The 18,459-nt window shown below is 39.4% G+C and overlaps 1 protein-coding gene across 1 annotated transcript; it reads left to right on the top strand.

Annotated features, from left to right (window-relative positions):
* Positions 1-954: 954 nt before the first annotated feature.
* On the top strand, positions 955-18,197 carry LOC311170327 (kininogen-1-like; the record flags this gene model as incomplete). The annotated part of the gene is made up of 8 exons (XM_084232703.1): positions 955-1,149; positions 3,528-3,638; positions 4,646-4,864; positions 8,170-8,277; positions 11,489-11,573; positions 12,474-12,637; positions 15,665-15,856; positions 17,388-18,197. 8 exons carry the CDS (start codon positions 955-957, stop codon positions 18,195-18,197), a joined length of 1,884 nt encoding a protein of 627 aa, XP_084088829.1.
* Between the last annotated feature and the right edge of the window lie 262 nt (positions 18,198-18,459).

The following is an 18,459-nucleotide window of genomic DNA, read 5'->3' as shown; positions in this document are numbered from 1 at the left end:
CTCACCTGGGGAGAATTTCCCTCCCAGAACTAATACAAATGAGTGGAGAAAGGCTGATTTGGACAGAGAATAGATAGGACACTCACATTTTATTTTCAGCTGCTCTGTTGTCATGGTGTGGAATGCCTGACACTTGCTTATGCCCTGTTTTTTGGATCCCAAGCATGCAATATGCTCGGTAGCAGCCCGCTTCTCTGCAGCTAAATATCCTACAAATAACTTTTTTGATAGAGGTAATGTTGATTTATTCATTGTTCATATTTTAGGAATTGTCAGATTGCCCCCTTCAGGTGTAATTACTGTAGTGCATCCACCAGCAAAGCACCCATTGTCCACACGACCTTAGCCCATTGTGCCTCCTCCCTACCCTGTTCTCTCCCTCCCTCTCCCCAGATTCCTCACTTCTACAGTCAACTTTCAAGGGTTAGTTTTTAAGTTGGACTTTATCTGCTCACTGAATAATAGTCCTTGTGTATATACAACATCTTCTTGATCCACTTGTCTCTGTCTGGGCACCTAGATTGTTTCCATATCTAGGTTATTGTAAACAGTGCTGCCATGATATTGAAAGTTGTCTGCATGTTGTAGTCACTGTTGCATTGCTACCACATGCAGTTCCATGGGGATGACAGAGGTGGTTAGGGTTTTTTCTTCCTCCTTTATAAGATTCTGCTCTGATTTGCTATATAAATTTATGCAATTACCTGGAACATGAGCTATGTGCCCACAGGCCTCCCAAATGCAAACAAGCAGGTCAATAACCCCAGTGTTGTAATGCTTGGACAGCCCAGCAGAGTCATTTGTCCTTTTGGAATAGGGCAAATAGTGTACGGGAGCAGGGATCCAATCAGCGCCCCAGAGTGCTAAGGCAGAGGAAATAAGAGGCTGGAGGTAGTTAAAATCAAGTTCCAACTCTTGGGGAGATATCCTCAACACTTAGGAGACTGTTAAGTCATGAGATTAATTACCATCCTTTTCCTCTGCTCCAGGCTGCTATCAAGTTTGAGCCAGGAGTCCTTCTCACAGGAAATTGGCTGCGATGATGAGGATGTATTTAAGGCTGTGGATGCTGCGCTGAAGAAATATAATGATGGAAACAAAAGTGGCAACCAGTTTGTATTGTACCGTATAAGTAATGTCACCCTGATTGTGAGTATGCTATGAAACCCTGACAGCATTTGAAATTTGCTTTCACTTGGAGCCCAGGCACCCTCCCCCCTCCCCACCACACTCTCCTCTCCCTCCTCCCCTCCCCCCACCAATCAACAGAACTGAAAACCGAGGTAAAAGTTTATAGCCCTTAGAAGGGACCACCGCCCTCTGACTGGTGGTGAGGGGTAGGGATGACTAGTCCTTGGGCACCAAGGCTGCCTCCCCAGGTGGGAAGAGAGGCAGAATCCTGGGGTGAAGTAGAACAAAGGTAGATGCAGTCATTTGAAAGGGACTTGCTAGAGAGAACTTGCTGGTGACTGTTAAAAAACCTCCAGACCTCAACTGGGGAGGAGTTCATAAGGGGAACTCCTACAAATACTATATGACCTTACTTATAACAGAATCTAAAAAAGTCAAATTCACAGAAGCAGAATGTAGCATGGTGTTTATAGGGGCCGGGTAGTAGGCAAAGTGGAGAGATTTTGGTCAAAGGGTATAAACTTTCAGTTGTAAGTTGGGAAAATTCTAGGAGCTGATGTATAGTATTATGATTGCAGTTATAACACTGTATTTTAGATTTAAAATTTGTTTAAAAGTGATATTTAATGTTTTTACCATTAAAAAGCAATGAATGTATTAATTAGCTTGTGCCTGGTCATCACTACACAATGTACACATAAATCAATTTATGTTGTATACCTTAAATATATATAATTTTTACTTGTCAGTTATACTTTAATAAAGCTGTGAGAGAGGGGGAGTTAGGTCTAAATTAAGCCTGAAATGAGATTAGCATGGTTCTATGCCATAAACAAAGTATCTACCTTGAGGTCCATTTGCCTGAATACATCAAGGGTAACAGCTGTATTCTGGGTGGTTTTTAATATTTTTTTAATCACTGATTGATGTATGCAGGTTGGTGACAAATTCTGATAAGAAATTTCATATCAGAAATATAAATCTCTCAAATGAATTTCACTGTAAAATACTGTGTCTCTGTGATAGCTGTTTAATTGTTTACTTTGGTGAATAATAAAATCAGTCATTTGACATGAGGATTAAGACAAAAGCCCAGGAGGACAGCTTTTTCTGAAAATGAAAGGAGTCATGTGGTTCCATAATCTAGAGTCCTCAGGCAGGAGTTCTGCTTCTAGGTCTGTCCAGTGTGTTGGTGGCATCTTCACTGGCTGCCATGGCAGATGTCAACTTTCATTCAAAAATATCTGTAGAATCACTTATCTCTCCTTTCCAGTGTGACCACCACCCACATTGAAATCTGAGACCTGGAGTGGACCTCAGAGAGGGCCTGTCTGACTCCAGCCCCTCCAGGTGCTAAGGTTATGACCCACCAGGCTCTGAGAGAATGGCTCCTGGGTGTCAGAAGCCCAGGACCCTCAGCCTCTGCTTCTCCAGGTGGCAAGGCTGCCTCCTCCTGCCGTGAATGCTGGCCTCCTGGCTCTCACCTGCAAAGTGGAGGGCTGGACAACACCACCTCTGAGGTCCTACATGCCAGGATTGTGCATTTGAAAGCTCATCCAATTCACCACCTTTGAGTTTTAAAAGTTTTATTTACCATTATGACATGATTCAAATGTTGACAGTAAATACAAAATGCAAATAAACATACTAAACTCACCTAAATCCATCCTACTATCCAGAAATAACTGTTATCATTTTTTGCAAAAGTGAAAAAAGCCCTTTAATTTGTTTGTTATCTAACTATAAAACTAATATATTTTTGTTTAAAAAACAGCTTGGCAATTCAGGAATGTTTGTTTAAAGAAGAAAGTGAAAGACAGCTGTGATTCTACCACTGAGAGACATTTTAACCCCTTTGTAGCACAATTTTTCAGACATTTAAAAATCACATATCTATATATAAACTGATTTCTACAAATATGACCTAATGCTATGGATACTACTTTGTAACTCAAATATATATATATTATATGAATTATATATATGAATATATACATATAATTATATGTATATGAATTATATACATATAATTATATACATTATATGTATAATTATATACATATAAGTGTATATATAAGTATAAACATATATTCATAGAAGAAATTTGTTAACTGCTATATCCCCAATACTGGGCAAATAATTGCTCAATTTGTTGAATAAATCAATTAACTCATATTCATATAATATGTATACATATATTAAATATATGTATATACATTATGAACATTTGTCTAAGTAAATATTTGTAACTTTTGGCATTTTTAATGCATGTTTGGCTCCAATTGTATCAAACCATTATTGAATATTCCTAACCACGACAGACCATACTCAAATGATTCACTGTTGGGTCACATCAGTAGGATGAACCTTTTGTATCTTTGGTTTCCTTTTTCCAGGATGACTTGAACCAATATTATTCCTTCAAGTACCAAGTCAAGGAGGGTGACTGTCCTGTTCAAAGTGGCAAATCCTGGCAGAACTGTGACTACAAACAATCTGCGGATGCTGTAAGTGTGTCAGCTATTTCCAAACCTCTGGTTTTCTGTGTCAAGACTACCAGAAATTTCTTCTGGTGCTGGGATGAGAAATATTGTGAGTCTGTTTCTGAGGTTGCCCGTGAACCATCAAATGTACAGAAAAGTCCCATGCTTGATGTCTGTGTTGCCACATAGACATAAAGGGCAGGGAGAGGCCAGTGGTTAGACACGAGAAAAGTTCCCCTTGAGAAGGCGACTCTGCTGACCCCCTGGGACACGTGGACAGGCCCAGAGACATCAGAGCCCTTGGGCACAGGTCAAGGGCTGGTGAGAGGGGAGTGGGGCCCTTCCCTTCACAGGCCTAAGCTGGAAACCTCCCTGCCTCCAGCTAGCTGACCACTCTGAACTGGCTCCTCCCCTGTAAAGGAAGAGTTCACAGGGACCCCATGGATGGAGGGAGGAGGAAAGGAGACATCTCATGCAAAGGACTTTGTTTTCATAGTAGCGATTATCTTAACCAAATGCCTGACAAGGGCTTGCCACTCCACAGCTGGTTGTTTTGCCTCAATTCAGGGAGATTGCAGATGGGATCTTCTCAGCAACAAGCTAGTGTTTTCACTGTCATTGCATTCACCTCTTCAGTGTGAAACATGGGCATCTTCTACGCAGTTTGAACATGGAAACTGAAAGGTACATCAAGAGGAGAGTTAGAAGTTTGGTTCTAATGCACTGTGTATATTTTGTTAAAAAAGGAAGTATTTCCAGGCCTCAAAGCAAAGACTGAGATTTAAAGCCTCACCATTTATAGTGCCTCTCCTCCAAGCTGTCATGAATGTCAGTGATTGGTAAAAAATGATCATTCCATTATACAAACATTCATTCTTTTGCCTCAGAATTCTGTTAGGAAAAATCTTAACAAGCCATTTTTTTAAGATGAAATTGTATTTAGTGTTAGTACTAAGTGGATGTCCTCATCTGAAAGATTAAGATAAATGGTGTCTTTTATAACTTTTTTTTTTTTTTTTTTTTTTTTTTAGTCTACAGGAGAATGCACAGTCACCGTGGCAAAATCCAGGAATAATAAATTCACCATAGCTACCCAGACCTGCCAGATCACTCCAGGTAGTAGATACATCCAGTGGGGCTGTTTTAGGGGGAGAATCAGTCATTTTTGTGTGCCTGGAGCAGAGCCCGGGCAGTGCCCCCTTCCTGCAGGGAGGGCAGCAGGAGCTGTGCCTTTTGCAGCCTCAGGGAGAGTGGGGTGGATAAAACCCCACTCTCCTGACCTGGGCCCAGGCTGCTGCCAGTCACCACCGCAGTGCTACCCCCACCCTCTCCCTGCAGTGCTGCATTGTATAGATGTGCAGTGGGGTCGGGGTGCGGAGTCCTGCCTTCCGTTGTAGGCCCCTTCCCCGAGAGGAAAAAGCTTGAGGTCAGACTGGGCCCATATTCTTTAAACTTCTTTACCTTCTCGGCTTTCCTTTTTCATCGTCTTATAAAGGGGATAACAAGTGGCCTTCCAAGTACCAGGATTGTTGCAGAAGAATGCTAGATGATGTACCTGAAGGTACAATCATACTAATGTATTAATTATAATCAGGATTCAGGTAATGTTAGCATTTGTTGAGCATTTATGTGTCATTTAATCTATAGTAGCTCCTTTAGTCCTCTATAAGGAAAATATTAACATTCCATTTTACAGATGAAGAAACTGAAACCCACAGCAATTTAGTATCTTGCCCAAAATCCCACAACTAATAATTAGCAGAGTTGGTAGAATAGACCCCAGATAAAAAAAAAAAAAAAACGCCTTACATATATAATTAGGAGCAATTTGTCAACACATTTCATCACTATTAGTACCTTCCCTAATGTAACAGAGGTGCCAGGAGGAAAAAATGGTCACATTTAAGTGATGTCAATCACAAAAACTCTGCTGGGATTTATCGTCTGCACCACTGAGTTTAGAAAATGAGGCCCTGAAACAGCATCTTCATCTCACTACAGAACATCACCATAGTGGTGGCTGTTCTGTGTTGGCCTTAGTTGTCCATATGAAAGCCACGAAAACTACACTCCTGGAGTTCTGGTTCTTGTAAAAAAGTCACATTCGAAGAAAAACAGCCCCCTCCCCCCCCCAAAAAAAAAAGAAAGAAAGAAAAGAAAAACAGTCCAAAACAGAAAAGAAACCATAAGTAATTAAATTCTTTTTTTTTTTTGGAGTAGTTTTTTATTTATTCAGTTTAGGAACTTTCTCTCATAAGCAAATTATAACATTATCCAGAATAGACCATTATGTACTATGAGAGAAAACGCTCTTTGCCACAGCTTTGGAAATTCCTTTAGTTTCATAGTCCCTTATCTGAAAGTTTTTTTGGTCAGTGGAGTTTCAGAATTCAAAGTTTTTAAATCTTTAGCTAAAGAAATCTCTTTGGAAATGCTAGAAAAATTTAAGGCAAAGAAGAAAACCATTTTGTTCCCAGAAAAATTGGTTTTATATTTTTCCCTACTCCTCTCACCCTGAAAAGGCTGCTTCTTTTCTCTCACCCCCAGTCAGAGCTTCTTTGAAGTCAGAACCCACTTATGTTTGTTTGTCTGTTTGTTTTTTCCATTACCCCTTTCAAATCCTGTCTTCATCTTTCCACATTCTTCCATCAGGAATTCCTCAATTTCAGATCCAATTCCTCTCTAGTTTTTTAACTTTACCCATTTTTCTGATTCAACATAACATCTGCAAGTGGGGCATGGACTATGAGTTTTCACCTCATAAATCGTTTTCCTGACACACATACTTATGGAGAGAAAGCCAAGTAATATTTGAGGGGACTGACACACATACTTATGGAGAGAAAGCCAAGTAATATTTGAGGGGAGTTGAGTTGTCCTGCCAGCAGAGCTGTCAGACACTGCCCGTCTCCTGACCCAGTTTGGACCTTGCATGCTCAGGCATGGGGAGTCTACCAGAACCCCACATGGGGACTCACACCTGGCATCACAGCAGGGGCAAAAGGCATGTTTGGTGGATTGCAAAGTTACAAAAAGTGTTATACCCCAAGTCAATCTTCATAGAGCTTTAATTAATACTCAAAAAAAAAAACTGCAATGTTTTCATATCTTGTAGGATAAATTCATGTATCCTATAATTAAAGGACTTTAAAATAACCATAAAATAATTGTGCACAATGCTATACTATACATCTAAGACAGTCCGAAGGAAATTGCAGTTTTTTTCTCTCTGAATAAAAATAATTCATACCTGGATTTACTATAAAGTTTGTTTAACAGGACCTTCTAGATTGTCTGACTTGCTGGTTTTTTCCATTAATACTTCTTCTTCTTTTGCCTGCTCTCTGTCAAGGGGAGGGCCCCATATTGATGACCCGGTACAACTGCCTGGGTTGCAAGTACCCAGTATCAGCTGCAGACTCCCATGTGCACCATGCCCTGAATCAAATCATCATGCATTTTAACAACCACAGTTCGCATTCCCACCTCTTTGCTCTTAAAGAAGTAAAAAGTGCTTATAAACAGGTTTGTTCTTTCATTTTTCATTTTGCACAGTATTGTTAAAATTTGTTAGATTTTTGTGCTTAGGATTTCATCAACTGAAGTAAACTATTGGCTGAACAAAAACACGGGGTTCCACAGCTGCAGGGGAGGCCCTTCTGTGTCCTCTTCGGTCAAAGTGACCGAAGGAAACTGCAACATGTAAAGGCTCTGCGGTGGCTCGTCAGGCTCCCTGCTTGGAGATTTGTTTGGAATGAAAGGGTGGTCAGCATTAGAAGTTCTTTCCAGAGCTGGTGAAAGAAGTCATTCTGGCCTGAAGGTTTTAAGAAAACTCTAACACCACCTAGCTATCAAGAGACAAACATGGCTCCAAAATATTAAATTCTACCTTTAAAAAAGTTGGCATTGCTTTCCAGGCACCCTCTAAATTAGTTTCTGTATTACTGGGGGTTCGTGGGGAAGCAAATATCTATAGAACATCCTTTCATTGCCTCAGATTACTACGCCTTGGCTGACAATTGGCTGGGTCCATTGTAGCACAACTTTAATCATGATGACTCAGCTTTGGCTGGCAACATTCCCTGCTTTTGCTCCGCCTTCCAATTTGCCTTCCTGAAGGATACATGAGCTGCTCAATTATGTCCATATCCAGCTATGATGGCAGGACTGGCCCACATTAAAGCAAGAGAAATGTTATTGCCAGCTAGTCCAAGGGCCTGAGGACCTAAAGGTTACTTGAGCTCTAAGTTTTCTTAATCTATCCAGTATAGCATTACTTCACAAAACGCAATAGAAAATATTTTCCTGCATCCTGGCTGAGTATCCATAGTAACTCCAACTATATACTGCTTTTCATTTTCAGATGAATGTATGTATATTGTGATAAGGGTTGTGTGAATCATAAAATGCTCGATATTTTTTAGTAATGACTTTTGTCTATTAATAATTACAGTTGATACTTCTTGGGTGTTTATGATATGTGAGGCAGTATCTTCATAACATTGTGAATAATGTTTCAACTGCCATTTAAATATTTGATCCAAAATTGTTCCAGGTGGTTGCTGGATGGAACTTCGACATTTCTTACTCAATTATGGAAACAAATTGTTCCAAGGCGGACTTTCCGTTATTAACTCCAGACTGCCAGATCCTGTCAGATGGCGTAAGTAAGCAACGATCTAATTATAATCTTTTTAGCATTGTGTGTCCAGGGTTTACAGGAGAACTCTCCAGCTGTGTTAGAATTCGGCCACTAAAATGTTAGATGTCATTCACGGTCCCTTGGGAAGGCTGAAGGTCACATCACTGGTCAATATGCCCTTACCTACATGGTCAAAGAGTTTGCACATCTAGCAATAAGCACTTACAGAGATAACCAGGGACTGGGAATAGTGTGAGACAATGCGACATCATTGTCAAGTTTATCTTTCCCCATCTTCAAGTTTTCCTCCCTTTCCTTCCCCACATGCTCTGTCCCTCTGGTGTTCAGATGCCCATTCAAGGCAGCTCCTCTGTTGGTACTGTCACCTTCCTTCCCCTCCTTTTGTCTTTAATAAACATATCCTGAGTCTCTATCCCTAGTGACCCTTTCCAGTATGATATTTTATTATTTGAACAAGATATTATGTTAATTATGTTAATCTGGGTAGCAGTAGTCAGTGCATATTAAGATGGCTAAGGCATAGGGGCCTCCCCTGGTGGTGCAGGCGGTTGAGCGCAGCGCTGTGAAGCTATCTGCAGTGTGGGTTCGATCCCAGCTGGCCGGCAAGAATCCCACATGGCGTGGCAGACCTCTCCTGTCTCACCCGCTGCTCCCACAGCAATGTATTTCAGTCAGTCTGCCTGTTCTGTTCCCCACTCTGTCTCTGGTGAATCCTCTCACCCTCCTGCACATCTGGCCTATACCCCGGTTCTTGTATGCATGAATAAATAAATCTTAAAAAAATAAAAAAAGATGGCTAAGGCATAACTTTCTCTGGAGTATTTGCATTTTAGCAGAAGTCTGTGCTTTAAGCAAATGATTGTTGCAAAGGCTTTATCAATGGTAATTCTACACCTAAAATTTTATTAAATGCAAAAAAAAAAAAAGGACTGCAAGAACCTAATTTCAGTGTTGTTATTTTTAGGAAAACATTGGAAAATAAATTATTTTCAACATTATGGAGTAGTTAAGTAAATGACAGTATATCCATAAAATAGAAGATGATGCAGCCATCAAAAATTAAGTTGAAGAGTTTGATTAATCAATCAAAAACTTCAGTTTTTTGTGACATAGTAAAATGGTTAATATAAACAAAATAGTTTCACATAAAACTATATACACAGAGTTGATACCAAATGCTGGCCTCAGTTTCCCTTAGCCAATAAGAAGAAACAAAGTTTGAGGGGAAGGAAAGTAATTTAATTTGTCGACAAACTGAGGAGGACAGCAGAAAGACCACTGTCCTGCTCTTTGACAGAGTGCAGGGTTATTTATACAGAGGGAAAAAAAGGGGAGATGAGCAAGGGTCTGTAAATGGGAAGGGAAAAGGGGGGAAAGGTCAGTAAGTCCTTTTGATGCAGGCATACAGACATTTCTGAGATTTCCGGTGGGCGCCAGCTTGCTTTGTCAGCAACTGCTCTTTAACTCCCTTTCCTTGGACTTAAAGAATATAAACGTGTTAAATGCAACAGATAGGAATGCTTATCTGATGTGGCAGGAAGAGAAACCTGTCCTGTTTCACTGCATCAGTCATAAAAATACAGTGGGATAAATCTGAATGATTTGGGAAACAGCATTCATATTATAAAGGGATCAGTGCTTTATTGTGTGTCCTCGGTTATTTACATTTTAGTTTTCATTAAATACTTCTGACTTACAAATAGTTTTGTTTATAAGTGACCAAATCTATTGATATTTTCCTTCTAAATTCTTCCACCATGTGTTCAGCAGTTATTTTAGTTTTCTTTCTATTTGTCAATGTTTTCAGAAATAGTTTTAAATTTTATGTGGAATTAATTTTATTTGAGGGAGCCAACTGATTTTCCCCAAAGAGAACACCAGATATCTTAGGCTTCTTCCCTTCCACGCACATTTGAGATGACATTTCTCCCATAGTGGTTTCATATGAAAGATCTGTCCTCTATTTTTGTTCCAAGGCCACCATTTGTTCACAGCCATCGCTTCAAAGTATATTTAAATATATGACTTACTGGTCTGGTATTTATATCTTCAAAACCAACCTTTCTTGTGACCTAATGTAAAGGTAATTTAAATTATTTTGTGCTCTAGCTATAAAAGTATTATAAATTGTGTTTTATATGAAAGTGCCATTTAAATAAATGCTTATTATGTTATTCAACTCTTTTATAGCCATATTTTTTATCATCGGCCTTCCTTCATTAATAGCGCATATAAGGTTCTCCTACCGCATTTATTTTTATCCATTTCAACTCACATAGTTTATAGTTTCTACTTTATTTTGATTCCATACTTCTGGACTGTCTCTTTTAAAAGAATAACTTAATCTTTTCACTACCTTCATGAAATTTTTGCTATCTTGAATCTTATTATTCCCAGTATTAATAGTACTCTGCTCCTTTTTTGTTTGTATTTGCTTTCAGTTTCCTTTATCCTAGTATAAGATATTATTCTTTATTTTTAAGATACTCTATTTTAATATCATAGTGTTTATTTTATTGGTTTACAAATGTTTTGCATAATTATAATTTGAGGAGGGCAAGTTGAAACGTCCCTATGTGCGCATGCCTCACTCACCTGCCACCAAGGCTCCAGTCGATGCCCGAGCCCCTTTGTGTCCCTCAACCCCTTTCGCTTCCCTGATCCCCCTCCAGTAGCCAGTACATTCTTCACAGAGCCTAAGAATGACGTTGTTGTGCTTCATCAATTTTTTTTTCTACATCTATTTTCTGCAAGTGAGTGAAACCATCAGAAAACTGTCTTTCACTTTCTGACTTACTACAGTTTGCACAATCACTTCAAGATCCATCCATTTTGTACCAAAAGGAGCTTTCACGGATCATTTCTATAGTTTGTTACAAGATATTTTTCTTAAAGTTACAAACAATTGATTTTTTTAACTTATCTGAAAGTCTTTGCCTTTCTAAATGAAAATGTTGCCATTCATTTATATGGTTATTATTTCTACATTAGATTTCCTTGCCATCTTATTTCATATTTCTATGTATATGTGTATGTGTTATTATTTTTGATGCTATTACATAACTGTTTCTTATTCTTTTTTAAAACTAGACTTTCATTTTCTATGCAAAGATTGTAAAGTTAATCTATTAGTAAATTTATTTCACTACTTGTATAAAGTTTCTTAAGAACATTTTTTAACTTATGCACTTGTGTACTTTTTTAAAACCAGGATCTCGCTGAATGCACAGATAAAGCATTCATGGACACTTCGCAAAGAATTTCTTCCCTCACACAGAACTGTGAACATTTTCCAGGTATGAGAAAACTCACATTGGTGCTTCAGTAGTGTATGCTGAGCCACACCACTCTGGTCATGACACAGCAGCTGTGACAGGGGCTCCCACCCTATGCTGCAAAGTCTATGTGGCCTCAGAGCCTGCTGAGGACACTGTACCTCATCTCTGCCGTGCTGTGGATGCTGTACCCCATCTCAGCCCTTCTGACAATGCTGAACCCCATCTCTGCCCAGCTATGTGGCAGCAGGTGGAACTGAGAGTGCTCACCCAGGGGTCCACAAGGGATATTGTGCCACAAGGGGAACTTTCTGTTCTCTGAGCCTGCTGGGCCTCCTTGTTATGAGTTGTCCCTAAGCCCTGGGATGTTCAGTTAGGTAAAGCTGACCACATTTTTAACTGCTCAGAATAAAATCCTCTCAATTAAAGTTTTTCTTTCCTCTCTCTCCATGTTATAATCAGGAAAATGGTTGAGTTTATGATCAAGTCAGTATTTCTATACCAAGAGCTGGCTTTTATCCCACCTGCAAGATAGTTGTATGGACTCCACAGTAAGTAGCATTCCTGAAGCTGCCAGCTCACCGGGAACAAAGGACTTAAAATTTTCCCATTAGAGAGTGATCCCTTTAAGTTAAGAATTAATTGCCTTTGACAGTCTACAACAAAAATACATAAGTTATGTAAAGCACACCATTTTGGTTGAGACATTAAGACCTTCTGATTGGCTGATTCCCTAAATACCCTGGGGTCAGAGGAGAGAAGTAAGAGGAAAGGCAGCAGGCAAAGGCCAGAAAGTCAGCCACACGACCCTTGGGCAGCCACACGACCCTCTGTAAATGGATACTGGATCATGAATGAGACAGGTGCAAGGCTAGATTGCTCCTTCTCTGTACACACTTCCTTAAAACCTGATTCTTTCAGCGGTGAAGATTACTCCCACAAAGTGCGCAGACTGTCCCAAAGAGATCCCTGTCGACAGTCCAGAATTGAAAGAGGTTCTGAATCATTCTGTCAAAAAGCTGAATGCAGAAAATAATGGAACTTTCTATTTCAAGATTGACAATGTGAAAAAAGCCACAGTTCAGGTCTGTAAATTATGCTACAAATATAGTTATATTGTAGCCTGGGTGCAAACTGCTTACTGATTGTACCAAGATCTTGGTTCTGGATTGGGAAATAATATAGCAGATGAATGAAATTTGAAAGATATGAAGTTCACATAATAACCTCGCTGCAAGCTTAGTGTGTGATCCTGAACAAGTCACTCAGAATAGTCTCTCCATTTTCTATCTGTAAAGTCTGCAGTGATGATCAAATAAGGGGATATGTGGTCATCACTTTTTAAACTCTCAAGTGCTATATAAATACTAGTAGCTGTTACATGATTAATCAAATTCAGGGCTAAAAAAGGGAAGACTTATTTTATGCCTCTCTAATTTCATCTCTCATTGTAACATACTTAGTTCCTTGAGCTCAGTCACAACAGTGAGTTGCTATTACCCAGACTCTTCACATTTTCATATCCATGTCATTTTTCCCCAATCTCCCTGTCTGGGGTAACCACTGGGGTGTCCTCTGTCTTCCACACCTGTCAGCAGAGGATAAGGTGAGCCCTGGTCTGGGGCTCAGGACACCCAGCTCTATCACTTATCCAACCACTCACGTCCTGGATGCCCCTGGACTGTCCTTCAGGCTCATGCGGTCTTTTTGGCCCCATCTGTAGCAGAAGTAGCTGGTTGAGTGGAGCCCAAATCCCTTCCAGCTCCAGGGCCTCCCTGGTGGCGCAAGATCTTAAGCACCGCACCATGAAGCAATCCACAGCCTCTGCAGCACGAGTTCCATCCCTGGACGGCCAGGCAGAAACCCACATGGCGAGGCAGACCTCTCCTGTCTCCACTGCTGCTCCCCTCAGCAATGTATTTCAGTCAATCTGCCTGTTCTGTTCCCTACTCTGTCTCTGGTGGTTCCTTTCACCCCCCACATCTCTGGCCTGTACCCCAGCTCTTTTTTATGCATAAATAAATCTTAAAAAAAAATCCCTTCCAGCTCCAACAGCCTAATGTAATTGTGGCATATTATTATTACAGAACCTCAAAACTGGTTTCCTTAAACACAGGCTTTAAACAAAATAATCAAAATAGAACCAACTGTCAGACCAAACCAACATTATCTTTATAATCTGGACAAAAAGTCTTACTAAGAAAAGTTCATGCTTGGGCCTCCCCAGTGGCGCAGCAGTTTGATCCCCGGCCATTGGGTGAGGGTCCCACATGGCGCGCAGACTTCTCCTGTTTCCGGCTGCTCCCCTCAGCAGTGTACTTCATCTTTCTAATTTCCTGGGGAAATAATCAAACTGTGTTAAAATAAATCAAAAACTGACACTTTAATCTCTCTACTTCTCAGGCACTTAATTTCTGTCCTGGACACAACCCTCGTCCTGATTTCACTGGCATATGACCTACATAAAGTTTCCTTGAAGGGGATCCCAAACCATGCTACTCTTTTATTTGTCATTCTACTTGTTCTCACTTTGTATTTCTGCTTTCTTGTGAAATTCCTTTATTCTTAGTGATGACAGAACAGTCCAAAACTATGCCATATATTGAATGTCAGTGTTTTAGTCTTGAGAGAACCAGCTATTCTCAAGCATGACTATCTAGTCCTCTTAGAAGTTATATCTGTCATTGCAAATTAACTAGTTAACATTATAGAATATGTGTGTTTGTTTATGCTAATGATGATCAACAATAGGTAATGTTGTGTATTGAGGAAAATGACTTACCTTCAGTTGCTAAATCAACATAAAGAGAAAAATTAAAGAGATAGGGAAGATGTTGTGGTTTGCCTTAACAAAAAAAGTGGGATTGTACTCTACACTAACTTCACTCTACAGATCATTTTTCAATAATGATCATCCCTCAAGGTCACAGATCCCTGTGATTATTCCTTTATAAAGCTGCATAATCTCTCTCTCTCTCTTACACACGCACACACACACACACACTTAAATCCTGGATTAAGTGCTCAATAACTTGGTGTAGAATTGGGTAATGTCAGCTAACTTTTTAAAATAATTTCAAAACATTATATCAAGTGCCTTTTTCAAGTATGTAAGAGATACAGGAATAGCATTAATAAATGTTGAAAATATCACAATTGTGATTTTGTTGAAATCAGAGTATTTTATAAAACACAATGAGTTTAATTTTTACAATAAATAAATTGTGTGCTTCTTTACAACCCTCCAGAAAAGAAGAAAAGGACTTGAACCACAAATTGCTTAATGGAAAACAGCATTGTATCATGATTTAAACTATCACTGGCAATGAAAATAGTTTTCTAATATAAAAAAATTAAGAGGGCCTCCCTGGTGCCACCTGGGGTTAAACATAGTACTGTGAAGCTGTCCACAGCCTCTATAGTACCAGTTCTATCCGCCCCCCTGCTCCACCCAGCCATGGAGCTACCCACATGGTGCAACAGACCTCTCCTGTCTCACCTGCTGCTCCCCTCAGCAATGTATTTTCAGTCTGCCTATTCTGTTCCCCACTCTGTCTCTGGTGAATCCTCTTACCCCCTGCACCTCTGGCCTGTACCCCAGTTCTTGTATTCACAAATAAATACATTTTTTTTTAAATTAAGAGAAGCAAAACTGAAAACCCAAAGAGTTTTCCTAATCATGTCATTTAATTAACATAATATCCATAGTGAGACTGTTTTTCTGTTTCAAGATTTAGCAAGACAAGTCATGTATAGAGAAAATGTTTTAAGTTTTTCTTCCTACTCCTTTTAGATTCCAGTACAACCTGAACCTTGAATTACCCGTGAATTTTGTAGTTGTTGAACAATGAAACTCAGAAAATTATAAACATTACATCCTGCTCTTCTTTTCCCATTAGGAAAAGAAATAGGACCAGCCAATAGTAAAATATTTCACACATGCATATAAGCCAGAAGTTTTGCTGTCAGACATTTGAATGATTTGTTATAGCTCCTAATTAGCATGTAATCAAAATGTCAGTGTTCTCTCTTTTTGTCCTTAGAGTAGAAGCAGATATTTGATACAATTTTATTTAGGCTGTATACCTACTTTATTCTAATTAATTTTCCAGGTGGTGGATGGAAAGAAATACTATATAGAATTCACAGCCAGGGAAACCACATGTTCCAAGGAAAGTAATACAGAGTTCTTTAGTAGTTGCGAGACCAAAGAACCAGGGGTAAGCAGTAATGCAATTGTCTACTTATTTCCTGGAAGCTTATTTGATGTTTCAAACTTGGTTAAGTATCTCATGAATAACAGTGTTTTCTCTTTTGGCTTCTGTTCTCTTGATAGAAAGCTCTAATCTGTAATGCTTGGATGAACAAAATTGAACTGACTGTCAACTGTAAACCAAAAACAATGGTATGATTCTGATTATAGTCATCTTGGGTTCATCTTGGCTCATTCGAAAAGTGATATTCAGGGTTTAACATGAACTATTAATGAAATGAATTGGGTCACTATTTTTTACCAATGGGAAGAAATCTCATGTTTCTCTGTTTACTCTCTTTTGTGGCTGGAAATGAGAACAGCAGTCCTCTTAATACTAGTTTCATCTAATTACTAGTTTCATCTAATTACCTCTTAACACTAATTTCATCTTAACGCACATTGCCAGTGTCCAGGGAGAGATAGATTCTCTCCTCATACTGTGCAGACCCTGCTGTGGAGTGCTAACACTAGCTGCACACCTTCCTGGGGTGTCTGAGATGAGGAACAGGACTCCACTGCCCTCTGTTTAGAGCTCAGGATCTTGGGAGAAATGCAGATCTCAGCCCCCATGCTGCATCTTCTGAGTCAAAACCTGCATTTTGACACCATCCCCAGGGAATCATACCCATATTCAAGTATAAAAAGCATAAGTTTTCATTATTTTTTAAAATTCTTAATAGAATTCTGGGAGGTGAGTAGTATTTTCCCCATTCTCAAGATAAGACACTAAAAATTAGAAAGATCTATGCTCCTAGAGTAAATAATAACATTACCAAGTGCATCCTCAGTCCTACGCTCTGCACTGAGAAGTTCAAATACATTTTCCTCCTGAACCCTACAAGAAAGATGCTGTTATTTTTAGTGTGCAGTTGGAAGAAGTGGTGCTTGGTTCAAATCCAGATCAAACCAGGCTCCACCCTGTTTGCCAAGACTCCAAAAACTGTGCTCTTTATACCACTGAATCCTGCCTTAACCACCACACAGGTAGTAACAGTATAAGGATAAATAATCCACAAATCCATATCTTCATTACAAATTGCCTCTTTTTACTTTTTGCTGATTTAGGTTTTTTTGCTCTGCGTTGGTTATACATAGTCTAACACAAGCAATATAGCCCAAAGACTGCATGGACGTGTCTTGAAGTGTTCTCCCCAAGAAAGTATTTCTGGATATGTTAAGCCTATATGTTCAACTCATGGAGCCAGTTAGAGCTTTTCAGGATGAAAGCAGTAATTTTGGTAATAGAAATTGTATCAATTAATAATGTGTTACAGATTTATATAATCAGAAGCTTGGAAGTTACCCTGATATTATATATTTTTTCCAGATGAAATAAAGACTCCCCAGCTTGCTTTAGTATATTATTAAAAACAATAATTAATGTCTAAAAATTATAGTTAATCAAAAAAGGAAAGGATATTATTCATTCCCATACTTTCCAGAATAAAAATATAGTATTTAAAATCTGGCAAAGACAAGCACCCTGTAACTGAGTTAGCCTTGCCTGGTCTCTGTCTCTTCTTTCTTCATTGACAGTGTGCTTTTCAGAGTAATGCATTCATCTTAATATTTCTGTTTAGATTATGATGAGGAAAAGGCCTCCAGGTTTTTCACCTTTCCGATCAGCAATGATGGATGGAATAGAAGAAACAACTGTAAGTTCACCACACACTTCCATGATACCTGTACAAGATGAAGAACAGTATTCAGAAAAAAGCCAAGAACACACTCATGGGCATGGCAGGGCCCATAAAAAACAAATAAAACATGGCCTTGGTCATGGCCATAAACATGAGCATGGCCAAGGCCATGGACACATAAGGGGACATGGCTTTGGTGTTGGACATCAACGGGAACTTGACTATGATCTTGAATCCCAAAGGAGACATGGATTTGGCCATGGACATCAAAGGGGTCATGGCCACGCCCATGGGCATAAACATGAGCATGGTCATGGCCATGGAAAACACAAAAATAAAAACAAAAGCAATGGAAAGCACAAAGGAAGGAAAACAGAGCATTTGGCAATCTCTTCTGAAGACAGCACTACACCTTCTACACAGACACAAATGAAGACAGAAGGGCCAACGCCCACTCCTTCTTTAGCCCAGCCAGAGGTAACAGTCACCTTTGCTGACTTTCAGGACTCAGATCTCTTTGCAGCGGTGATGCCTAATCCATCACCAGCTCCCACAGAGAGTGATGATGATTGGATCCCTAACATCCAGGTAGAACCAAATAGCTTTTCCTTTAGTCTGATATCTGATTTTCCAGAAACAACTTCTCCCAAATGTCCCGGGCGCCCCTGGGAGCCAGTTAATGAAATGAATCCAGCTGTGGAAATGAAAGAATTTCATGATTTTGATCTTTCTGATGCGTTGTATAAGTAATGCTGCCCTGGTTATTTCTTTAGCACTTTATCACCCTCTTCCCCCACTGTCCCAATATCCTGATATCATGTCCCAAACCACATAAAACTTCAGAAGAGCCTAGAGGAAAGTAGTGATCCTCTCAATGCCAACACCGTCAATCTCTATGGACAACGTAAAACTAAAAAGAATCTAAATCCTTTCTGAGTCTGCCTCACAAGTTTTCCTAACTGGCACAGAAAATGGACAAAATAATTTGCTTTTCTGATAACAAATCTATACC

The sequence above is a fragment of the Talpa europaea genome (assembly GCF_964194135.1).
Source record: "Talpa europaea genome assembly, chromosome: 4".
NCBI classification, from domain to species: Eukaryota; Metazoa; Chordata; class Mammalia; order Eulipotyphla; family Talpidae; genus Talpa; species Talpa europaea.
Note: the sequence above shows the minus strand (reverse complement) of the source record. Positions and strands in the feature narration are given on the sequence as shown.